The following is a 26,109-nucleotide window of genomic DNA, read 5'->3' as shown; positions in this document are numbered from 1 at the left end:
ATACGGATATCCTAGCTCTGGATACTTACAATTGGATGGTTAGCTCTGGGCACTGTAGAAACTTGAAAGAGCCCCATAAGAAGAAATACAGGCTATACAATAGAGGGAATAACAGGGAATGGAGGAATAATTAATGATTTTTTTAAAAAAATAACATTTATTTTTATTTCATATGCATTGCTGTTTTGCCCACATCGTTGCCTGCAAGAGGGCATCAGTTTCTCTGGAACTGGAGTACAGAGGGTTGTGAGGTGCTATGTGAGTGCTGGAAATTGAAACCAAGTCCTATGGTAGAGCAACCAGTGCTCTTAACCACTGAGCAATCTCTCCAGCCTCCAAATAGTAAGGGTTTAATCAAGGATGAGAATAGGGAGATATGGGAGAGGAAAAGGTTGAGGGAATATTTAATCAAAACTATATTTGAGTGAAATGATATAAAGAAGTTTATTACTTGAAAATAAATAAATTAATTAAACATTATTATATAAAGAAACAAAACTGGGGCAGGGGACCATGATTATTTTTTAGTAATAAACTTGAGCTTCATGATATACTGTCTGTAGAAAAACAAGAGATTAACTACGAACAAGAAGACTAGTATGGTTAACCATAGGAAAAAGGTTGATGCTTGATAATTGAAAGAAATTAAGTAAAATAGTGTCTGATAATTGAAAGAAATTAAGTAAAATAGTGTCTGAGTTGATGGATATTATTATATGCTCTTGACTTATTTATACCTTATACAATAAAGTAGGACAACCAATGAATTGAATAAGAGTGAATAATAGACCTTAGGGGGTAAAAAATAAAGTTGTTTAAGTTATAAAATTTAGGACTCAAAAGCAATTCCGTAAGAAAAATGAAGCCATTGTGAGTTCAATAAAACACTGTTGTAGAAGAAAAAGTAAGAGGAATCATCTTATTTGACAGTTACTAGGAAATTAATTACAGCTATGAAGGCATTACCTAGACAACATGTATCAAGAAACAAAGAGAATCAAGAACCCAGATACAGACAAGTATTAAGTCCAGAAACAAATTTTGTTGATTCCCACAATAACAATGATTTCCATCCTTGATTTTTCTATTCCCATAGATCAAAAAGTACAAGCCAGATGCAGTTCCAACCATACTGCTTTATTTTTAACAACAACAACATCAAAAGAAACAAAATTAAAAATAAATAACTATGGTAAGTTTGCATTACCGTATTCTTTTTCTTTATGAATTACAAAATACAGTGTTCTTTTAGAATGTGAACCAAAGAGAAAAAGGTAATGGAGAGAATGAAAATATAAACTAAAAGACATTTGTTTTAATAAGTAGATGATGTGGGGATTACATAGAGGATGATAAAGGATTTAAAAATAAAGGATAATAAACTTTATCATTCTCAAATTTTATTTTTTGCTTCTCCAGATTATAATACAGGTAACTAAGGACATCACTTTATCTATGCTAGTCCTAGGAATATTGCTGATGAAATTTTAAAAAACACATACAGGAAATAGTTCTTAGGAACTACAGCACAAAAATATATTAGGAGTAAGGATAAAATAATTTGTGGTCAAATTCTAGATAAGAAATAAATACTTTTGGAGGGTCTGGGGGGTTTAAGGGCAGAGGAAGCTGTAGGAATAGAGTAAAATGGAGGAAAGAAAGGGAGCAACAGAAAGGAGAAAGGAAGGAAGGAAAGAACAAGGGATGGAGAAAGACTAATGAAGGAGAAGGACTAAAGAACAATCTCACACTACTGTTATAATTTTTGCTGATGAAAATAAGATAGATGTCGCAAAGGTGTTAGGGAAGGAAAAGAAGATGAAGGGCTTGTATCCTTTCCTTGTACACTGTTCATGTGCTCTTTTAAGATGTTTGTATGTTCTGTATGGTGTGTCAAGAGCACATTGTCCCCATGTATTGGTTCTTGAAATTTTTCTCCCTTAGGCTTAATTCTTGAACTCCGGACTCTTTTTATTTCTAGTTCTTTTTGAGTAAACTCCTCACCCTTTCTGCTCAGAACCACTTTTTGCCTCCGCCGCCGCCGCCGCCTCTCTGGTGTCTGTTCCTCTGACCAATTCCCTGGATTCTCAGGCTTCTCAAGCTACAATACACAGACAAGTAAAAATAAGGTATATGTGGTTCATGTTTGTACTGATACCAAGGACTATCCATAACACATCTCCTCACCTCTAGAAGTGTATGAATTCGCTCTAGATTAGGATTCTGCCCAGCCTGCAGCAGCTGCCAAATGCTGTGGTTCTCATCTAGGGTAACTTCAAGTAGATCTCCTTCCATCATAAGTTCCTCTAGGGGGGCCCGGGTAGCTTCAGGCAGTTCCAGTACTGGACCAGTTAATTGGGATAAAAGCGAAGGCAGCAGTTCCTCATCTGGAGGGTTTGGGGATAGCTCTTTTAGTATATGATCTTGGTCTAATTCTCCTTACTACAAAAGAGCTAAAAAACACAGACAGTCATTTGGTGGTATCTATTCATAAGCCTAACAACACCTAGACATACCTCTTTCACATGAATTTTCGTTTGGAACAATCTTCTCAGAACTTTTCAACCTGTCTTCATTTAGTACCAACTCCTCCTCTTCCTAAGAAGAAGAGGAGGAATGGATTACTTTAATCAAACTGAAAAAAAGGATAAACCATGCTCTTTATATCCAGTGTAAATGAAACTTTTTTTACTCCTAACAGAGAGCACATAGAACAATGGTTCTCAACCTTCCTAATGCTGTGGCCCTTTCATTGATATTCATAAATGTAATTTTGCTACTGGTATGAACTGTAATGTAAATAGTTGATATGCAGGATACCTGATATTCAACCTCTGTGGAGTCATGACCCACAGGCTGAGAACCACTGCTAGAGTATTATGAGTATTAGGAATCTAGAATGATACAGGATAGGGGAGAGGGACTGACCCAAAGGACACTGATAAAGGTAGATTCTTAAGGACAGTCTTAACAGTCTAGAATATAGATATCTGAAGCTAAAAAGTGGGCTGGACAGCTTACCTTAAGAATATCCTTGCCACTATCCTCTGTGAGACAGTCAGACTCAAGGCCTGAAGGCAAGGTAGGGGGCTGCTCATGTCTCAATTCATCCTGTAGTTGTTGGCGGGATTTTGCCAGTTGTTTCAACAAAGCAGTCACGTCCTCAGAAGCTAGAGCCTGTCTGGCACGACCTTGCCAACCAATGGCTCTCTCTGTGAGGCACTGTAGGGCCTCACCCTCAGGCAGCCTTACAGACAGTCTCTGTAGTCCTACTAGCAATGTCAAGATGGTCTCCAGGCGTGGACGCCTTGATCGCATGCACAGTGGGCACAGGAATTTGGTGTCCCATTCCCACCAAGCTAGCAGTTGAGATGAGGTATGACTGGCCCTTAGTGACCTGAGTAGATGGGGTACAGTCACACATTGTCCATGGAACCAGTCATGACAGAGATCACACTGCAGAGCTTCCACTCCTGCACGGACCTGCCCACATATACAGATGGAGGTTGCAGAGGCATTCATCGGTGAGGACATTGGACTGGGCTTGGCTGAGTTGATGTGACGTAACTTCAAGATACCTTCCTTTTCTTTCTCTTCCCCTTCCTTAAAGGCCATGATCTATTGAACCCAGTACAGAGAAAAGCTGTTAAGTATCCCATCCTCTTCTTAGATTATCCCCTTTATTCTTCTCCCAATATAAATAATAGGCTCGGGGTATAAATGGTATGCTTATAGGCAACCAACCCATATAACAAACCATGGCTTAGGCTACCTTCTTTTCAGTGAGATACTCATAAGCTACATTTTCTCCATCTGTGTCAAGCTGCTTACCAGAGACCCTGGGTCCCTGAGGTCCTGTGCAGACAGCCCCAGCAATTCTGTGTCATATTTGTATAACCCCATCTCCTTTTCAATCCACCGACTGCGCTTGGTACTGACTGAACCAGCATCTGCACATGGGCAGAGAACCTATTATCGGATAGAAGAAAGGGATTACTGTCCTTCATTTTCCTGATATGTCTCAAAAATTCATGTTCACTTATGTGCTCTTCACTAACCAGGGTCAGGCACAGAAAACGATGTGGTAACAGGAATCAGATCTCACCTCCAAAAGTGTGTAACAAGAATTCTTCTTGAGAAAAGTCTTAGAAGCTTTCTCTTTCCAGGAATGTGCTGTCAGTACCTGATTCTCCAGCTGTCTCAGTTCCTCCAGCTCCACAGGTAAATCCCGACCCACAGCTACAAGGCCCTCCAAATCATCCAAACAAGGGTAGTGATCACCATTCTGAGGTAGGTACAATTAGATTATGTGAAGTATTATGTTTAGATTTATTGAGTAAGGTTATATATTATGTCGAATAATCACAGTATGAATGAAAAACAGACTTATTTTGCAAAAAAGGAAAAATGGCACACTAATTTTCTCACAAAATTCTTCCTTTTGCTCACTCAGAATCAAAATGAGGGCTGATCTGATCATTTCCTTCTGTACTCTTGTTTTGGCCAACTCTTTGTGTGTTTGAACGTGAATCATTCTCTCCCTCCTTGTTTTTTATCGTGATAACCTTAACTTAGCTAACTTTCATCTCCAATTCCTCCCACAACCCCAACTCTATAAAAAATTGAAATAAAATGGTCTCTCTTCATCTTCCAGGTCTGGGTGCAAAGTGAGAAATGTGATCCTCTGGGTGCTGGAGAGGTGGCTCAGAGGTTAAGACCACTAGCTGTCCTTCCAGAGGAACTGAGTTCAATTCCAGGACCCACACGGTGGCTCACAACCATCTGCAATGATATCTGATGCCCTCTTCTGGCCTACAGGTATACATGCAGGCAAAGCACTGCATACATAATCTAAAAGAAAGAAGAAAGAGGAGGAGGAAGAAGAGCAGGAGGAAGAGAAGAAGAAACCATGATCCTCACTTGAATCTCATTTACATCAGCAATCCAAGCCCGTGCCTTAGTCAGAGCTTCCTTCAGAGACTGGATGTTAGGCAGATAGACAGGGATGTTTTCTGCCTCTCGTATTATAACTTCCAAAGTGGCTGGAGAATGCTTTTGGCTAAAAATATTTGGGAAAAAGAAACTTGTATTTAATATTATAGTTGTGTGTATATAGTTATAGTATATACTATTGCTAAAAGTATAAGCAATAAAAATTTTGATAAAGCAAGTGAATAATAGTGCTGTCTTAGTAAGGACACAGTGGTGACCTATATATATTGCATTAATAATGTTGATAATCTGAGAACAAACTCAGTCAAGGAATACATTGACAATTTTTCCTTTAAAGTTCTAAAAGATTTCCCCCAAGCCTATGCCTTTCAGGTCCTTGGCTATTTTAGAGATGTCATGTATGGATCTCATCTCATGAATGGGCTATAAATCCAAGCAAAACATGGCTGGTTACTCTCATAACATTTATGCCACTATTGCATCAATATCTAGCATTCAGCTTTGCACCTGAGAGGTATTGATAATTATCTTTCCCCTTAATTAGAGTGAAGGATACAATCAGCAAATGAATATAGTCAGTTGTGGGTAAAGTTTCTAGTTGGAAACCAGATCAATTTCTTTCTGTTTGATTATGTAAGCATGTTGAATCTTTAGCATGGTAATGAAGACTAATCAAAAGTTTAGGCTAAAGCATGTGACTTGGGGGTTAAGGAACCAAAGAACTCCTTGGGCCACTAACTCAACAAGATATAACCTATTTCTGGGACTGGAGGCTCCACTTGGTAGCATAAGATGTCTTGTTAGGGCACTGTAGGGACAAGACTACTATTATTTTGTTAAAGGAACATAGCATTAAAATGACTCCCAATGACATTCTGCTGTAAGTACAGATAAGAAGAGCACTGTTCACCTTTCATCAGATAAGCTTCTAACAGTAAATGGGAATTAAGATTGTTGAACTTTCATCAGAGAACTTCTTACTGTAGTAGATGAGAATTAACATAGACTTACAATTGAAGTATTGCAGAGAATGAGTACTTTTGGATCTAGCACTCAGCCTGAAATGTGATTATTTAATCAAATTCCTCTGCTTAAGGTTCAGGAATCTTTGCAGAAGAGGAAGACTGTTTGTAAGAGCCAGAGATAGAGGACGGCTCCAAAAACAGTGTCATCTGGACTGGTACACATGTGAACCCAAAGAGGTTCTGACATTAAACATGTGATATATACAAGTTGAAATGAGACAAGATCCTACTACTGAGAGTTGACACAAATTACCATCCTTAACCAGAAGGCTAATTGTAATTGATAGGTGCTGGGAGAAAAATAATTGTTTTTCTCCACTCAAGTATCACTTGATGTATTGGTCACAGCCCTGGGCAAGCCCTTTTCTTACTAGTGTGTAACACAAAATGGACTTCATGTTTTTATGTCTGAATGTTTTATTTTATTGCTTTTCATCTTATTGGTTTTCTTATTTTAAGTCTGAAAATTTGATTTTTTTTTTTTTTAAGAAAGTCAATTCCCAGCAACGACATGGTGGCTCACGACCATCTGTAATGAGATCTGATGCCCTCTTCTGTTGTGTCTGAGGACAGCCACAGTGTACTCATATAAATAAAATATATCTTTAAAAAAAAAGAAACCTTAAGAGATTTGCATGACATTTTACATATACAGGACTAGGTTAACCTAAGACGCATAGGTACTACCATGCGGTCTAAAATATCTAATGAAAATTATATTCTGAAGCAGTCTCATTAAAGGCCACAAAGAGAATACAAATGGCAAGAGATTATTCTTTACCTAGCTTCTAAGCACAAATGGGCCTTTTCCTCCCAACGTTCGGCAATAGTCAGCAGTTCTTGTAACTCTGCTCGAGCTTTGTTCACAGAAGGGCTGGAGGCTACTTTGGTTCCCATAACTAAAAGCTTCTTCATGATGACCAGAGAATGCCGCTGGCCAGAGGGAGCCAAGGCCTGCTTTACTTGATCTAACCATTTTGCCTGCTCCAACAACTCTTCAAGTTGATGAGCTTCAGGCACTTCCACACGAAGCTGCTGACCCTTTTCCATCAGGGACTGAAGTATTTCTAAACTATAAGGCAGTGAAGTAAGAGCCTCACGGGTCTCAATTTGGTATGTTTCCACCTCTTGAAGAACATCCTGCAACATTTTAGAATAAAAATAAAGATTTTAGCTCTCTAAATAACTAAATAATCTATCTAAATAATCAATCAATCTATAATTCTTTTTAATAGATTTTTATTAATTTATCCTCACCCTCCATCCTTTTTCCCTTCTATATTCTCTCTTTTATGAGATACTTTGCCAGAATACTACATATTCTTTTAATAATCTGATCTAAATTTAATTTAATTTTCTGAAATGACTTAATACAATCTTGTCACTGGGAAAAGCCTCTTGAAACCGGAAAAGGAAATAGTTCTAATAGTTCCATTTTCTAGTAACAAAAGTCAGCCTTTCATGAGTAAGCTGTTTTAATACCTGTTTAGTATCTTTAATATAATGTTTACTTAAAGTATACTTCTTATAGTATAACACTAAAGTATAAGATAAGGGCAGTATGAGAACAGACTCCTTTGATGGTAGGAATGAACCTGATTTTATAAGGAGTTCTTTAACTACTACTTCTTGGCCTTTTTATCAGGAACCAACTACTATTGGTGAGTAATCTCACACCACAGCTTGTAAGTTACTCCAGTACATCTTTTTCATTTCACTGGAGAACCCTAATACTGACTTTCTGTATTCAAGATTAATTCCTTCTTTCAGTAAATGCTTGCTGAGTGTAACTGAAATAAACCAGACCAAAAACAACAAAACAAAAAAATTCCCCCCCCCCCAAAAAAAAACGAAACAGGAGGAAGGTGGTTTCTTTACAAGAATCATGTTCTTATGACTCCCTTATTATGTGAGATTCCCTTCATGAATATCCTGTAACAGTAATTTCACTATCCCTGGCCACTCCACCTTAAGTTCATCAATCTGATGCATGGTACAGGGCAGAGTGCCCATCTGTTTGAGAAGAATCTGTAGTTCAGTCAGGGTGATTTGTGGTGTTTCTAACCTGTAGGAAGAAACAGGATTGTATTTAGTAAACCTGCCAATACCTTGCTGATAAAAAACAAATTTGAACCCTATATTTCTCCGTTACATTACAACTTTGAATATATATGCATGTATATGAATGTGTGCATATATACACATATACATGAATATGTATATATGTATATTGGACATAGAAAAAACCATAGCAAAGACGTAGAATTTATTTTAAGTAAAATCATGCAAGTTTTTCAATTCTGAGGAAGAGATGCCTCTCCATGTACAAAAACCCTACAGAACACAAAATAGACAAAAAAGAACCTCTTCATGATATATTATCAGTAAAATATTGAAAATGAGGAATAAGGAAAGGTAACAAAAAGTAGAAAAAGAGTCAAGTATAAAGAAGAACTCTGAAAAATTACAATTGTCAATCTAGACTATTGTACTCAACAAAATTACCTATCAAAATTGAAGAATTGACACCTTTACCACCATCCTACTGCACAGTAATGCTTCCCAAATCCTCTTCTAGAGTCTAGCCAGATGAGTATTCCTAACCACCTATATTGGCTGGTTTTGTGTGTTAACTGGACACAGGCTGTAGTTATCACAGAAAATGGAGCTTTAGTTGGGGAAATGACTCCAGGAGATCCAGCTGTGGGGCATTTTCTCAATTAGTGATCAAGTGTGGAGGGCCCCTTGTGGATGGTACCATCTTTGGGCTGGTGGTCTTGGGTTCTATAAGAGAGCAGGCTGAGCAAGCCAGGGGAAGCAAGCCAGTAAGAAACATCCCTCCATGGCCTCTGCATCAGCTCCTGCTTCCTGACCTGCTTGAGTTCCAGTCCTGACTTCCTTTAGTGATGAACAGCTATGTGGAATAATCAATATTATGTGTGTAAGATCAATAAGCCCTTTCCTCCCCAACCTGCTTCTTGGTCATGATGTTTGTGCAGGAATAGAAACCCTGACTAAGACACCACTTGATCATTATTTTCCTAAAACTTTCCAGATGTACCTTAGATCTCAGCCAGTGTCCTGGTCTAGTCTGGCTACCTGCCCAACCTCTAGGCATTTTTAGGGCACTACACTTCATGCCTATTCTGACCTTTCCTGCCCACACCACAGCTAAGCTCTAGGCTTTATGAGGATCAACCCTAACTGAAATCACCTTCAGGTGCTTATGTTATCTTGTGGTCGACCTTGACTATCCCAATAGTTCCCCCAGACTTCCCACTTTTTCTTCTCTAAAGGCTAGGCTGGTGAATGCCCCTGACCACCCCATCCACATAGTTTGTGCAACCCTACTAGATTTAGCCTGGATCCTACTAGTGTTGTACTAGTCTAGTCTGGCATTTCTGCTTTCACTGCAGAGCTCTAGGTGTAAGCCAGGAGTTGCCCAGGATTCTCCAAAATCACAGGACTCTTCCACATCATATTCAACCTTACCCCACACTGGTGGCTTAGAATAAGAAGCACATCCAGCCCCATCTTCCCAACTGACTTCATTTCACCTAAGCATTTCTAACCTCTAGACTCATTTCTGCCCAATACCTTCTCTTCTTCCCCAACTCAGCAAACCCAAAACTAGCAAATGGGGTCCTTATGCTCAAATCTCACTGCAAGAACTCACAGGCAAGTATATTCACTTTAAATCCTACCAACCCTGTAGAAATGCTTGTCAATGTGAATGCTAGGACACAGAATTTAAGAGAATAAACATATATTCATTAACGTCACTCAAGAAGTTTAGAAAAGATACAAGGAACAACTTGAAATTTAGAAAAAAAAAAATGCTTAAGGAGACCAAATGCTTAAGTGATGCTCAAGAAAATGTAAGTAGAAGAGTGAGAATCCAAAACTTCACAACAGTAGATAGAAACATTGAAAAGGGCATAGGCTGAAATGAGGACTCAAGTATAGAACTCAACAAAAGAAAAACAACTAGACTTCCTCTCCTATTACCCCCCCAAAAAAAACAGTCCAAAAGAAATGGATGAAATCTGACATGTATATAACATTACAAAACTAAGCCAAGATGAATAATTTTATAAATCCGTAGTCAGTGTAGGACTGAACAATAAAAAGTTCCCTAACTAAAAATAAGCACACTAGCAGTGGATTTATCAGAGTTTTATTACAACTTCATAAAGAACTACTACCCACAATACTCAGATTATTCTTTGAAATGGAAAAAGAAAGGAATTCTAAATTCTTTTCAGAAAGCCAGTATACCCTGACACCAAACCTGATTAAAGACAAAACAAAAAGAATCTTTCAGGCTAATCTATCTGATGAATAAAGATGTAAAAATTTTCAAAAACACAAGCAAACTCATTTAAACTCTTGTTAAAAAAAAATGTCTGAAGACCAAGCAGTTTTATTCTAGGGATAGTCATTATACCTAAGTCAATCAGTGCTATTCATCACATAGACTCAAAGATCAATACATGATCATTAGAGGCACAAAATGCCTGTGAAAAGGCCAATGTTACTTTACATTAAACGTATTGGGAAATTAGAACTAGAGAAAAGTTATGTTCACACATAAAGGGCTATGTATGAGTAAATTAAGGCAATCACCATGTTAAACATAGAAAAGCTCAAGGAATTTACACTAAGATTAGAGACAAGACAAAAGATGTCCATTGTCTCCATTGCTAAAAAATATGGTTGTTTCAGTCTAAACTACAGCAACAGTACAGCAGCAGGAAAAGGAAGATACAAATAGAAAATGATCCCAAAGTATCCCTATTCACACATATAGGATTTTTACATGAGATACTACAGACTTCAGCAGGAATAGGAAAAAATAAAAAAGAAAAAGTTAAAAAAAAAACCCCAATCAAACAAATTTCATCAGATGCAGGGAAATTAACACAAAAACAGTTGCTTTTTTAGATACTAATGGCAAACATACTGAGACAGACCAGGGAGGAGAAATTCCTTTCATAATACATAACACACATACACAAACACAATAAACAAACTCTTTGGGAAGAAATCTAAACACAGAATTAAAAGTTTATAACAAAGTTTAAAGAAACTCAAAAAATTCCAAAGCCATTGTTCACCTATGGAGAAAAACTAACCCCAAAATTTTTACATACACATAGAAAATGGGTTAAAGATACCCAAAGCAACAGTAAACAAAATCTCTACTATCAACACAGTGCTGAATTTCAAGTTATATAGAGCCATAAAAATGAAAACAGTATGGTGCTGGCAAAACCAAAGAAAGATATCAATGGAATTCAACAGAGAACATGAACACTAAGTCTATAAAAATAACTACCTGAATTTTGTCCAAAAGATGACAAAAGAATACATCTTCAGGAAATGGTGTTGGAAAACATAATTCAATATAAAAAAATGAAAATAAGTTTTACCTGTTGTAGAAAATTTTCATCTCAACCCACAGTTTCTAAGCCATCTTGATTATTTAGTTTTTCAATAAAACACACAAAACTTTTAATATACACATTAAGTCTTTAAATAGCATAAGACCTGAGGACATATTTATCCTCTATGTTATCAGACCTAATTTTCTATAGATATACCCAAGTTATTACTTATTGTATTTTATCTGGGCTGTTTTTATCTGCAATTGGCCAGCTCTCAGGGCCATGGTTTTGTTTTGGTTTGTTTTTTGACTCTTAACCCATGGTGACTTTTTAGTCTGGATCAAGGTTAAAATTTTCTATAACACTTTCCTCTCACAATTTAAAAAGCTCATATACAAATGAATAAAAATTCTTTACATCAGACCTGGCAACCCATAATTCTTAGAAGGAAAAAGGAAGTCCATTTATGTCACAGGTAAAAACCTTTGTTAAATGGTCTTTGCTAGCACAAGAAATAAAATCAATAACTAAAAAACAGGATTTAATGACCCTAAAATTTCTCTAGAAAATTTTGAAGAGGCAGCCCACATACTTGCAAGGTACACAACTGAATGAATAGTGTGTGGACTATACAAAAAATTTACAAAGCTAGTATCCAGTAACAAAATTGTTTTCTAAAAAAATGCTGTGAAAGTGAACAGAAAGTACCCAAAGGAAGAAAAACAAATGGCTAGTTTTATGTTAACAAAGTCATTTGGGAAGAGGAATTCTCGATTGAGAAAAATGTGTCTGTAAGATCTGCCTACAGACAAGTCTTTATGAATTTTCTTTATTAATGATTGACAAAGGTAGACCTAGATCATTAAGATTTTGTCTCAGAAGCATGAGACTCTGAGTTCAATCCACACCCACATACAAAAGTCATACTTATATTTTGGTGGAAACCAATATCTGTCTAATTGGAGTTAAAGGCTGCTAAGCAATGTCTTCATTTCTTTATGTGTTTTGGATATTAGCCCTCTGTTGGATGTAGGGTTAGTGAAGGTCTTTTTCTAATCTGTAAGCTGTCATTTTGTCCTATTTGACAGTATCCTTTGCCTTACAGAAGCTTTTTGCTTTCTTCCTTTCTTTCTTTCTTTTTTTTTTTTTCTTTTGTTTTTTGGATTTGTTTTTTGTTTTTGTTTTTTTTGTTTGTTTGTTTCTTTGTTTGTTTTTCCGAGACAGGGTTTCTCTGTGTAGTCCTGGCTGTCCTGGAACTCAGTCTGTGGACCAGGCTGGCCTCGAACTCAGAAATCCTCCTGCCTCTGTCTCCCAAGTGCTGGGATTACAGGAATGTGCCACCATCGCCCAGAACTTTTTACTTTCTGAAGGACCCTTTTATCAACTGTTGATCTTAGAGCTTGAGTCACTGGTGTTCTATGCCAATTTTCTCCTGTGCCAATCAAGGCTATTTCCCATTACTGTCTTCTGAGAGACTCTACCTGAGGCTGATTGAAAAAGATGCAGTTATCCACATCCAAACACTGGACAGAGGTCAAAGATCCTTATGAAAGAATTGGGGGCTAGGGGTGGCGCTGAATGTTCTGAAGGGATAGGAACTCCACAGAAAGACCAACACAGCCAAATAACTTGGACCCCTAGAAGTTCTCAGAGACTGTGCCACCAACCAAAGAGGATACATGGGCTGGAACTCCACCCCGGTGGGTTGCCCAACAGAGTGGAGACTCTTCCCTAAAGTTGTAGTCTAACTGTGGTTATCTGCTCCCCAAAAGGGCTGCCTTGTCTGACCTTAGTGGGAGAGGATGAACCTAATCCTGAAGAGACTTGATACACCAGGGTGGGAGATACCAAGAAGATGTGGGCCCACATTCTCAGTGGAAAATGGTAGACAGATGAGAAAGGGACTATGTGAGGGGTGGCAGGCAACGTTTGGGATGCATGTATATACATACATACATACATGCATGCATACATACATACATACATACATACATACATAACTGCTAAACAAGGGAGATATCATGCTCAGCAATGGTAATACGGATACTAGATGAGAATGCACTATTTATTTTTCTTTGCTTTTCTTTCCCTTTCCTTTTTTTTTTTTTTTTTGGTTTTTTGGAGACAGGATTTCTCTGTGTAGCCCTGGCTGTTCTGGAACTCACTCTGTAGACCAGGCTGGCCTCGAACTCAGAAATCCTCCTGCCTCTGTCTCCCAAGTGCTGGGACTACAGGCATGCACCACCACTGCCCGGCACAAGAATTCTTTTTTTAGCTTACAGATTCTTTTTTGTTATTTATTTTTATATATTTTTATATATTCACCTACTTTTGTCTGCTTTTTCTTCCTTGTTCATTCTTGAAGTTCCTGACATCCCACAGTCTAGCACTTGTTGGGCAAAAATTCTACCACTTAACTAAATCCCCAATCACTTTTGCTTGCTTTTCTAACATACCTGTCCTCTGAGTTACTGATCAGTCCTAGAACTTGGGAAATGCAAGTCTCTGCTTCAGTTAGGCATTTCTTCAATCGCTGAAGTAGGTCACTATTAGGAAATCGTCTATCATGAGCTTCAGATTCCAGTGCTCTTAGCTCTTCTAAACCTAAAAAAAGAGTTGAAGTTGTAAGAGAGTGCTATGGGAATATAGAAGGTTTTTAGAATACTGAAGAAAGTAAGTAAAAAATAAATAAGTGGCTTAAATAAATCAATAAATAGCTTAAAGGTTCTTCAGCTTCTATTACTTACTCCGTTTCCGTCCATCCTCGACCTCTAGGGCTGCTTGTACTTTGTTGGCCCAATTGTCAAATGACTCAGCCCGAGTCTTCAGCTTTTGTAGCATAGCAGGCAATTCATCCAATGTGTACCTGTATCTGGAAGACCAGGAAAAGAATATATGACCCAGATCTGTATTTTTTTCTATCTCTTACATATAAGATCCATACTCACCGTAAGTACTGTCGGCTTCTTGAGCACTTGCACAGATCATTGATATGGGAAAGGCAGACAAGACCATCTGGACAGTCATAACAGGCCAAGGCTGATAGGAAACACGTGGTCTTACACTTGATGCACTGACGCTCATCATCTGGGAGTAGCTCAAAGGCCTCTCTCTCAGCTTCCGTGATGCCCTGGGGGTGTTCAACCCACATATACTGTAAAGACTAGGAGCAGTGTTGTGGACACCCCACCTCAGCCAATACTGAGCCCTGCTGTGGGCTTAAGCTTGTAAGGATAGCTGTAGAGAAATTGGAAGAAAAACACATAAACACATAGTCTTTGCCCTTATAATTCCAATAGCATGAATTAAAGAGAAGGCATAAAGTGCTTACTCAATAGGATCTGTGTCTCTTATATAGTGTATACTTGATGAGTCAGTCCTTAGCCCTAGTTTCTACCACCCACCTTCTCCAACAAGGTCTTTCGTAGGCGTCGCTCCTCCTGTACCATAATGAACATCTCCTTGTGAACTGCCACTGCTAGATTTAGATCCAACTTCTCTGGGAATGCAGCCATCTTGCAGATGAGCTCCTCATGGGAGAAGACACAATAGCGCCGGAGCCGGCGGTAATGTTCAATACACTGGCGTCCAACAGGTAGCTGTAAGTGTGTTCGAGATTCTACATGCCTACCTGGAAACCACGAAGTGTAGTTTCTCCAAAATAACCCTTACTCATACTCTTTTTACTGTACTACCTGCAGGCCCATCACATCCTAGACTTACCCAATCGGCAGTGCAAAAGTTCACTGCCTCAGCAAAGTTATAGCCTTGGTTAAAGCCACTGTGGTAAGCACGAGGGAAAGTAATGACAAATTCTCCTGCACACTGGTTTGTACGAACAACCTGAAATACAGAAGAAAAATCAGAAGTAGTGTATGTTAGAAATAATGATAAAGATAAACTTATGAATGGCACAAAATTGTAAGGATTTAATAAAGATTAGAAACAAAAGACTATCTTCAAATGTATGAGTGAAGAAAGAAAATGCGATTGTGAAGACTAAATGTGATATACTCAGAAGAATCTATAAAGTAAAATGATATAGAATTCAAAGAACAGAAAATACAATAACAAAAAGATTCTTAGCCAACCCCCCCCCAAAACAAAACAAACAAAAACAAAAACCAGGAGATCAAATTCTAAGCGCTCATATCTCTTATCTCTGACATTCTGTTCATGCAGGTAGTGATAGCTAAAACAATTTTAAGCCCACACTTAAATCATTTCTCAAAACGGATTATGTGAAAGACTCAAATAAAAGATTTTGTTTAAGAGAGGCCATTGTACTGCTAGAGGAACAAAGCTCAATAAGACACATAAAAAGAAAAAATTTTATGAGTTTGTCAAGCAAATGACAAGATGCTCTACACAATTAGTTATTAGTAAAATCAAAGTCAAAATATGAGTGGCATTATGAAGTCAATTTTTCACAACTGTGAAAAAAATACAGAGAACACAAGTCTTGGTTATCATTTGACGCAAAAAGAAAACTTCTGTCATGTGAATATGAAAACATTAGGGATATACACACAACTAGCAGGAATGTGATATGGTTGGTTTCTCAGAATGTGAGAAAACTATGCATTGTTTATGCAATAATACTTGAGACTACACCAAACAACTTAAAACAAAGATTTAAACAGATATTTGTAAACAAGTGTTGACAACAGAATCAGTCTCCACAGCTGAAAGTAAATCAGCTGAGTGGTTCATCAACTTATATGTAAAGAAAATACGAATATCTATACAATGGAGTATTATGTATCCACAAAAAACAATGATGTACTCACATATTCTTTAGTAAGGATTAACTCTATTGAAGTTATACAAACAGAAGCTAGTTATCCATAATAAATGACCTACTTTAAGAGTATGTTTTTAAGAAATGGATAGAGAGTGAATTCATGGAGACTAAAAACTTATACAGTACAATCTACTATTTCTAGTTTGCAATATTTGAGCTCCTTGGATATTTACTTTTAAATCAGGAAATTGTTCTTTCATTGGTTCCTAAAATATCCTCTCTCCCTCCCTCCTTTTCCATATACATTGTTATACTGATAGTAACCATAGTTTTCTAGGTATTGGGTCTTTTTGTTTGTTTTATACCTTTGCTCCTTTGAACAACTTGTTACAAAGATACTTGCTAATTCCTTTTACCCAAAAAAGTTCTTGACTATAATAAACATTTCATTTCATGGACCATTGTTTTGTTTTTCCTATTTTTATAATTTTACTTATTTTAATTTTATTTTTTTGGTTTTTTTTTTTTTTTTTTTGCTTTTGCTTTATACTCTTTGTATGTATGTTAGTGTCTCTGTTGTCCACAAAGACATCTCAATTGTGTTCTTTAGAGTGCTGAAAATTCGAATCATAAGCGTATGTTGCAATGTCTGACATAACTAAGAATCTTTTGTGTGGTGTTTTGTGTAAGGAGAGTTGTTGTACTTGTAGTAAAGTATCTACTATCAAATCCAAAGGTTTGATGGTAGATAGTTTCCTTAGTAGGATCACTTTCTATAAACAAACAAACAAACAAACAAATAAATAAGACAAAAATGACCAAAAAAGAGATCTAACCACATGTGGTAAAAAAGAAAAAAAAGGGGGCTGGAAAGACGGCTCAGCGGTTAAGAGCACTGACTGTTCTTCCAGAGGTCCTGAGTTAAAATCCCAGCAACCACATGGTGGCTCACAACCATCTGTAATGAGATCCAATGCCCTCTTCTAGTGTGTCTGAAAGACAGTTATAGTGTACTTATATGAATAAAATAAAAATCTTAAAAAAAAAAACAAAACCACAACAACCAACAAGGATTCTTTAATACTTAAAGTTACAAGTATACTATAGGACTAGTGATGAAATAAAGGCAGATGACTCTAGTAGTATCAGAAAAAGTAAAACCTGTCACAGGAAATAAAGATCAAGAGGTTCTGATAGAATGGCTGATACATTAAATGATAAAGTTGAACATAAAAACATAATAAAATGCTGATCTACATAATTAGTAAACTGATAAAGTGTACCTATCAACTTTTAAAAATTCAAGCCATGGAAGCATGTTCTAAGTATATATAAAAAAATTTATAAATATTGTTACTAGAATGATGAAAGAAATTTATAATTACATGCCTGCATAGTTGCATCACTGATATTCAGTATGATTTTTTGTTTTGAAATAGGAGTAATATTAAAAATCAAAACGTGACATACCGGAAAATGTCAGAACAAAAGGGACCATTAGAAGTTTCAAGTTCATTCTGCTCAGATAAAGAAACGTAGAAATAATTATGTATTTGTACGAGAGACAAAAACAGAGTTGAGAATTTGAAATAGAAAAAGTACAAAATGTTGCAAAATATAGTACTTTGTTTTCCAATAACTTCTCTTGTAAAACAAGATATAAGATTAAATTTCCCAAATCTATAATGCAATTTCAATTTCCTGTGTTGAGGTCTTATAAAGTTAGCACTTATACTCAGTAATGTTAAAATGCAACTGGTTCTAAGATTCTTTTTATGCTGTTACATAACAATCCGATTGCCGGGCAGTGGTGGTGCATGCCTGTAATCCCAGCACTTGGGAGGCAGAGGTAGGCGGATTTCTGTGTTCAAGGCCAGCCTGGTCTACAGAGTGAGTGCCAGGACAGCCATGGCTACACAGAGAAACCCTGTCTGGAAAAACAAAAACAAAAAACCAAAAAAAAAAAAAAAAAAAAGAAAGAAAAAAGAAAAGAAAAAATCATTGTTCTGTGGTGTGTGTGTGTGTCTGTGTGCGTCTGTGTATGTGCGTGCACGTTGTGAAAAAGCTGCATTATTCCCTTGAGCCTCATTTACAGATACTCACCGGCACTCCATGTGACATGAGAGTGTTGGGATTCATCAGTGTGACAAGTTGGTGCAGGAGGTCAGGCTGGCTCTCAAACAACTCCGGTGTAAGTCTCTTCATAACATCCTCCAAGTGTTCTGCTGCTAAAGAAGGTACTCCATACCAGGTCTTTGGTTCACCCCTGTCAGAGAGAGAGAACAGATACATGAAGTTTAGATGTATCCTTGAATATAGGAGGTGTCTTGATATATTCCTGGTATTGGTGTGTCACTCACCAGTGCAGGTAGTTAATGGAATAACTCCAGTGATCCTCAATATGCCAACAAAATGCTGAAAACACCATGCCCACATATAACCAGGGCACTTTCATGCCTGAGATGTCTGCATTGATGTGGCAAAGAACAGACTGATCCAGCACCGGCATCACATTGAGATTCCAACCACTGGTAGCATATTCCTGTTGAGTCACAGAGTTACACTGTAGGTAGCAGGTAAGACTGGACTAAGAAAGATAAAATGAGCCAAATCTACAGACAAAAATAACTTGTTTTCTTAGAATATAATGCACCACATAACTTATAGTTGCTTAGAAGATATATATATATATGGCTTCTGAGTGCAATTTTTCTTTTCTACAAAACAAAACTATAATCATGTTAAAGATAATAATGCGAATGAAGGTTTTTATGACCCAGTAAGAACTCTTTCTAAATGCTAATCTTAAGCGATTTTATCTTCTCTTTTTCTTATTTTGTCTAAGAAGTTCTAACTTAAGTTTAATAATCAACATATGTAGTAATTACTTAATCTTAATATAAAAATGATCATTTTATATGAATTACTGTTCAAAATATATATATTAAGAGTCCAGAATCTTTCTTGCCTACAAGATATACAGGAATAAAAGATAGGGCAGCGATTGAGGGAATGGTCAGCCAGACTGGCCCAATTTGAGACCCTCTGCCATGGGAGGGAGCCTACTCCTGACACTATAAACAATATTCTACTATTCTTGCAGAATGGAGTCAAGGATAACTGTTGCCAAAAAGGCTTTGCCAAATATCCAATAGAAACTTGTTGTGGATAGTTTTAAAATCATGATACTGGCTTTCCCAGGAGCTGTGTGTGACCTTGCAGCTGCCAGTGCTCTGGCCCCTCCCTTTTGTTCTTCCCAGCTTAGCTTAGCTCCATCAACCCAGCTTCTCTGGGTCACCTATGCTCTGTGGATGAAAAACACTCAGACAGCTTTATTACTTCAGAATGTGCCTTCTAGCACAACTACTTTTGCTGGGATCAAAAACCTCCTGGCTTAAAATATATGCCCTTAACAACTTATTATCCCCATCTCTCCTCCTGCCTAAGCTTAATGCTCATATAGGTGGTCTCTACCCACCTCCTTGGCCATCCTCAGGTAGCAGAGGGCACTGGTTCTAGACTACCTGAGATCTTACCTGATTGTTGCATGCTTCTCCTCCCAAAGCTTAGCAAAAAAGGCCCTTCTCTTTCCCCGTGTCTCCTTTTCCTCCCCCCTTCCCCTCCCCCACAAGCCAAAAGGACCATGTCCTAGGTGTCATTGTGAGGGACACTGGGCTGTCGATTGCCCTCATGTCATGCAGAACAGAGGACCATCCCATCCAAATACCCCTCCAGCTGACCTCCTAGGCTTGGTTATGGATGACCGAACAATCTGGAGCTCCCTCAACCCAACCACGCCCATCACCACCAGGGAGTCCCAAGCAGTTATCAGGGTATGTGGGCAGTCCATCTCCTTCCTCTTGGACACTGGAGTCACTTACTCAGTCCTGACAGAGTTTGGGGGATCCAATTCACCTGTGCGGTTTCCTAATGCTGGGGAAGGAGAACAGCCTTACCTTCCTCATCAGACCCCACCACTTAGCTCCACATTTAGACATATACCCTTTACCCATTCCTTTTTGGTAGTACCAACCTCTCCCGTTCCCTTATTAGGAAGAGATATTTTAGTTAAGTTGGGAGCTTCAATTTCTTTTGCCCCCCCCCCACTCGCCTGAACCCAAGCTCGCCAGCAGTTCCCCTACTTCTCCTTCTAGCCAGTCAACCTACTAACACTAACATGTTATTTCCTCTACCAGCTTCTCAGGTGGACCCGAGTTTGGGACATCCAGAACCCCTCTGTTGTTAGACATCATTCTCCTGTTGTCATCCAGTTACTGGACCCTACCAGGTACATCACCCAAGCTCAATACCCCCTCTCTCTCCAGAGCCTCAGGGGACTTAAGCCTATCATTTCTGACCTCTTAAGGAAAAAGCTTCTTCGTCCCACCTCTTCTCCTTTCAATACCCCTATACCAGCAGTTAATAAACCTAACGGTACCTACCGCCTGGTTCAAGACCTCAGGCGCATTAATGCCTCAGTGGTTCCTCTCCATCCTGTCGTAGCTAATCCCTATACACTTCTTTCTACTTCCCCTCAGGAACTTCTCATTTCTCAGTCCTAGATCTAAAGGACGCATTTTTCTCTATCCCTCTTGATGCCCAGTCACAGAACATATTTGCCTTTACCTGACAGATCCTGACACCCACTTTTCTACCCAACTTACCTGGACTGTTCTACCTCAGGGATTCCGAGACAGCCCACACCTATTTGGCCAGGCTCTAGCTTCTGACTTACTTTCTTTATCTCTCCCTAGATCTAAAATTCTTCTTTATGTAGATGATGTCCTTGTCTGTAGCCCATCTCTAGAGATTAACCAAGCTGACACCTCTACTCTTCTAAATTTCCTTTCCAGTCGAGGCTACAGGGTCTCTCCTTCTAAAGTTCAACTGTCCACTCCTCAGGTTACCTATTTGGGATTAACAATTACCCCAACCCATAAGGCTTATTGGGTTAATAATATTTATTACCTTACATAGAAAGAATCTGATTAAGTCTTTAACTGTTCCTTCTACAAAGGAAGAGATTTTATCATTCTTAGGAATGGCTAGCTTTTTACGTTCCTGTGTTCCTTCCTTTTCCCTCCTCTCTCGACCCTTATGCGAGGCAGCATTAGGCCCCACCCACGAACCTCTTCTCATATCTGTTGCCAAGCCCTTTCAGAGGCTCCAACAGGCTCTCCTCAAGGCCCCAGCCTTACATCTCCCTGACCTGACTCGCCCTTTTTCTCTCTATGTAACTGAAAAGGAGGGATTTGCCCTTGGAGTCTTAGGTCATCAAATGCACCTGTGGCATACTTGTCAAAAAGACTGGATTTAACCATTCAGGGATAGGCAACTTGTATTCGTGCCTTAGCAGCTGCTGAACTCCTAATTCGAGAATCAAAGAAACTAACCTTGGGGTCTCCCATAACTGTGCTCTCTTCTCATAACCCGTCACAGCTCCTAACTTACAAAAGTTTGCAGACTCTACTTCCCTCCAGAGTTCTTTCTCTCCAGGTAGCGCTAATAGAGGATTCCATGCTCACCTTCAAATCATGTCGTCCTCTTAATATTTCTACTCTTCAGTCGGGTGGTGGTGGCACACCCCTGTAATCCCAACACTCTGGGAGGCAGAGGCAGATGCAGGCGGATTTCTGAGTTCAAGGCCAGCCTGGTCTACAGAGTGAGTTCTAGGACAGCCAGGGGTACACACAGAAACCCTGTCTCCAAAAAAAACCAAATCCAAAAAACCAAAAAAATAAAATAAAATAAAAATAAAATTCTACTCTTCTCCCCTGACCTAATACTAACCACTCCCCATCTCATTCATGCACTGAGACTTTAGAACAACTATTACCTCATGCTTCACACATACAGGAGGGCACATTGCTTCAAGCCATTTATACTTGGTACACAGATGGAAGCTCCTTTCTATATGAAGGGACTAGAAAAGCTGGCTATGCCATAGTATCAGACACCGAGGTGGTAGAGGCACAGGCCCTTCCTGTGCACACCACTAATCAACAGGCTGAGCTGATAGCTCTCACCCGTGCCTTTCAATTGGCACAGGGGCAATCCCTCAATGTCTATGCAGATTCCAAACTTGCTTTCCATATCCTCCTGTCCCACGCTGCTATCTGGAAAGAGTGTGGGTTACTTACCACAACAGGAGGATCAGTAACTAATGCAAACCATATTTTAGCCTTGCTAAAGGCCTCCCATCTCCCCACAGCTATTGGGATTGTCCATTGCAGATCCCACCAGACAGATGACTCTATTGTATCCAAGGGAAACAACCGAGCTGATGAGGCAGCTAGAGCTGCGGCCCTTAGGGGGCTAAACTCATCTCACCTTCCCCAAGACATCCTTACACTACAACCCACATCTCTACCTCCACCTCCTGACACTCGCCAAACTCTATCCTATCTTCACCAACTCTTTCATACTAACAGCCGAGCGTTATCTTCTTTTGTTAAGACCCACTTACAGCCTACTCCTGAAGACTTAAATTTCTTAAAATCTATCACTGCTTCTTGTAAAATCTGTCAGATGTCAGACTCCAACTTGAGATACTGTAGTACCCCTTTCCCTACCCATCAGACTAGAGGTTCCCTTCCTGGAACCGACTGGCAACTTGACTTTACCCATATGCCTACAGTCAAGCATGCTGAGTACCTCCTGGTCTTGGTGGACACCTTCTCAGGGTGGGTAGAAGCCTTTCCCACCACTAACAAAAGGGCTCAGACAGTCTCTGATCTCCTCCTCTGAGAGATCATCCCCCGATTTGGTCTTCCAGCCTCCCTTCAGTCAGACAATGGTCCTGAATTTACTTCCCAGATCTCTCAGAGTCTATCTAAGGCCTTAAACTTCCCTTGGCATTTTTACATTCCTTACCATCCTCAATCTTTAGGTAAGGTAGAAAGAACTAATCGCTCTTTAAAAACCACTCTTGCTAAGCTATCACAGGAACTTCACCTTGACTGGGTAAAATCCTACCTCTGGCTTTTTTCAGGCTATGAGCTCTCCCCAAGCGACCTCTTCTTATCTCACCCTTTGAACTCATGTATGGATGTCCAGTTTTAACTCCTGGTCTCTCACCTAAATGCTCTCCCCTCCCAGACCTCCTACTCACCCCATTGCTCTGCCACCTTTGCTCTCTCCTATGGGACTTTGCTGACCACCATCTACCGCGGCCACAGACTGTCTCCTGTCCACTGCCTGTCAACATTGGAGACCAAGTCCTCTTATCCCCTCCAGATCATCGGCCCTCACCCCTCTCTCCCAAATGGCAAGGCCCTTGAAAGGTGATTCTCGTGACCCCTACAGCCACTAAACTCGAAGGATTCTCTCATTGGGTCCACCTGTCTCGCCTTAAACCTTTCATCCCTCCACCTATAGATAACTCTTCTTCATACACATCAACCCTGACAGGGCTGTGCTCTATTAAGCTCCGGAGGACATCGAGACCATCCACCTTGTCCCCAATTCCAGGAGACTCCACTCCTGCAGCCGAGCTCGACCTCATTGGATTAGACGTAGGTTTCTTGCCCTATCCCTGCTGCTCTTCGTTTCCATCCAGGGCAGTCCTTACATCTGGAGATTCGAGGTTCAAGGAAACCCCACAGATAACAAACAAACAGCCTTTCCAGTTAAGGTCAGGAAACTGCTTCATAGCCGGATGCCAGGAACCGATCCAAATCGCAATCATCCCTGTATCTGTTATCCCATCTAAGTATTATGATCTCTCTAGTTGCTTTCTCTTTGACCAGATAAAAGATTACTGTAAAAAATGGCCAGATGACTATAGGGGCTCTCCATATTGGTCTTGTCAGATACATATGCTAGGATCATCAGTCAATCATTTCTTCTATCAACACCGCAAGATACTTTTCTTCTACATACAAGACCCGTGGGATTCCAGGTGGGAGACAGGAGTTGTTGGTAAGCGCTATGGTAAAAACCAGCCCAGCTCCCCAGTAAGTACCATCCACATTCAGAGATAATAAATATCTCAATCACCTAACATCTAGGAAAAGTAGGGTAATCAAACACCCCTCCAAGGTCCTTACCTCTTTGACACCACTCCTCTTAAACAGCACTAACTTGTCATTTCACCTTGTTTCAGACCTTGACCTTGGAGTACCAACTCCTTAATATTGCCAGACCTGGATGCTTTAAAGATTTCTGGCTATTCATACTCTGTGGAATTAACTCACAATTACCACTTACAGCCTCTCCAGTGATACTGTCAAGTTACCTTACCTCACCTTTTGTCAGCTGCCCTGACTCCAATGTTGCCATTAGTCCTTACCTTTCCTCTGTCCCTCTGTTTGGCATGGCAAACTGTTTTGAGACTTCCAGGACACATTCTGTAGGAACACTAAGCTCCCTAGACTGTAAAAGGATCACAATCCTTGATATACCATCTCTGCCATAATGCCCCACAGTCCAAAATATGTCAATTCTTTGTGGCACTTAGGTATATCATCACCTCCCCAGTCTTGCTGCTTCCCCCTTCTTCTTCACCACCACCTTTGCCCTTTTCCCCTACAATAAACCTCATGTGGAACTGTTTGGCTTGGTGTGGTTTGTCCAGATGCAAGCCGTGCTTCTATTACAACAGAAGGAACTCATAATGACTGAACTCCCATCCAGAAAATATGCATGGGTCAGATCTAGGCCCCCAACACATATGCAACAGTTGTGCATCTTGGTCTTCATGTAAGAACCCTAACATCAGTAGCAGGGGCTGTTTTCTTTTGGATCCCTTGCTGAGCTGCCTTGGCTAGCCACAACAGAAGATCCACCTAGTCCTACTACAACTTAATATGCCATGGCTGACTAATACCCATGGGAGGACGTCCCTTTTCTGAGAAGGGAAGAAGGGATGGGTGGGTCAGGAGGGAGGTGAGGAGGAACTTGGAAGAGAGGAAGAGGGACTGGAAGAAGAGGAAAAAGGGAAAGCTACAACCAGTATGTAAAGTAAATATAACTTAATAATAATAACAATAATAAGTAATAATAATAACAACCCCTGATTTCTCAATGGAAAATCTAAAAGCAAGGGAATGGACAGATATGCTACAAATTCTAAGGACCCAAAGATGCCAGCCAGCAAAACTATCAATCACAATAGATAGAGAAAGAAACCACCCCACAGCAAAACTAACCTTAAGCCATTCCCATCTACCAAGCCAACTCTTCAGAGGACCCATGAAGGAGAATCTCAGTTGGAAGATGTTAACAACGTCAAAAAGATCAAAAGGAATAAATCATCTCAGAACAAAAAGCAGAAAAAATTACCTTAACAAAACCCCAGAAATTATTAAACTCTTTCATTGATAATTATCAATATTTATGGTCTTAATACTTCAATTCCTTTAGACACAGACCAAACAAAGAGAACGGGTTACAAAACCAGATGCATATTTTTGATGCATCCAAAAAACATACCTCACCAAAGACAGTCATCAAATCAGGGTAACAGAACAGAAATAAAAATTTCCAAGAAACAGACACAAAAGGTAAGCAGGTATAGCCAATTTAATATATGACAAAACAGACTTCAAAAGAAAAGAAGAATGGTAGGAAAGCACACAACATACTCATCCAAGGAAAAAATATCCAGCAAGGGGATTCTGAAATTCTAAACATTTAGTCAGGAAACACAAGGGTATCCAAGTTTGTAAAAGAATCAATACTACTAAAATTAATAAATATATTGCAATATATTTTGCAATACAATATATTGCTAAAAATCATATATTGGCCATCACACAGTGACAGTATAAGACTTCAATACCTTACTCTGACCAACAAACAGGTTCAGACAAAAAAACTAAACAGAGGTAAATAATACCATAACTCAAATGAACCAAGCTGACACAGAAGAATATTCTTTCTTTCTAGCAGTTCATAGAGATTTCTGTACAAGTGAAAATATTGTGAGGTACAAAGTAAGTGAAAACTAAAGTAATGCCCTGTATCCTATCAGACCACCACAAATTAAAGTAGGATATCA

The 26,109-nt window shown here is 39.1% G+C and overlaps 1 protein-coding gene across 5 annotated transcripts in view; it reads right to left on the bottom strand.

Moving 5' to 3' along the window:
* Nucleotides 1–875: 875 nt before the first annotated feature.
* The window catches only part of LOC127676085 (lysine-specific demethylase 5D), a 63,863-nt gene continuing 38,629 nt past the window's right edge, over nt 876–26,109 (bottom strand). The window contains exons 8-23 of one of the 5 annotated variants that reach the window (XM_052172009.1): nt 18,470–18,651; nt 18,213–18,375; nt 15,089–15,208; nt 14,770–14,964; nt 14,314–14,495; nt 14,113–14,237; nt 13,822–13,969; nt 7,947–8,043; nt 6,760–7,118; nt 4,921–5,059; nt 4,106–4,285; nt 3,832–3,969; nt 3,022–3,618; nt 2,517–2,598; nt 2,188–2,387; nt 876–2,101 (exon numbers count right to left, since the gene is read on the bottom strand). In XM_052172009.1, the coding sequence (XP_052027969.1) occupies nt 1,757–2,101; nt 2,188–2,387; nt 2,517–2,598; nt 3,022–3,618; nt 3,832–3,969; nt 4,106–4,285; nt 4,921–5,059; nt 6,760–7,118; nt 7,947–8,043; nt 13,822–13,969; nt 14,113–14,237; nt 14,314–14,495; nt 14,770–14,964; nt 15,089–15,208; nt 18,213–18,375; nt 18,470–18,651 (3,252 nt within the window). In that variant the 3' untranslated portion in view covers nt 876–1,756. The remainder of the gene's footprint in view (nt 2,102–2,187; nt 2,388–2,516; nt 2,599–3,021; nt 3,619–3,831; nt 3,970–4,105; nt 4,286–4,920; nt 5,060–6,759; nt 7,119–7,946; nt 8,044–13,821; nt 13,970–14,112; nt 14,238–14,313; nt 14,496–14,769; nt 14,965–15,088; nt 15,209–18,212; nt 18,376–18,469; nt 18,652–26,109) is intronic. The other 4 variants (XM_052172008.1, XM_052172010.1, XM_052172006.1 and 1 more) reach the window with 4 other exon arrangements.

Source organism: Apodemus sylvaticus (assembly GCF_947179515.1).
Source record: "Apodemus sylvaticus chromosome Y unlocalized genomic scaffold, mApoSyl1.1 SUPER_Y_unloc_2, whole genome shotgun sequence".
Taxonomy (NCBI): Eukaryota; Metazoa; Chordata; class Mammalia; order Rodentia; family Muridae; genus Apodemus; species Apodemus sylvaticus.
Note: the sequence above shows the minus strand (reverse complement) of the source record. Positions and strands in the feature narration are given on the sequence as shown.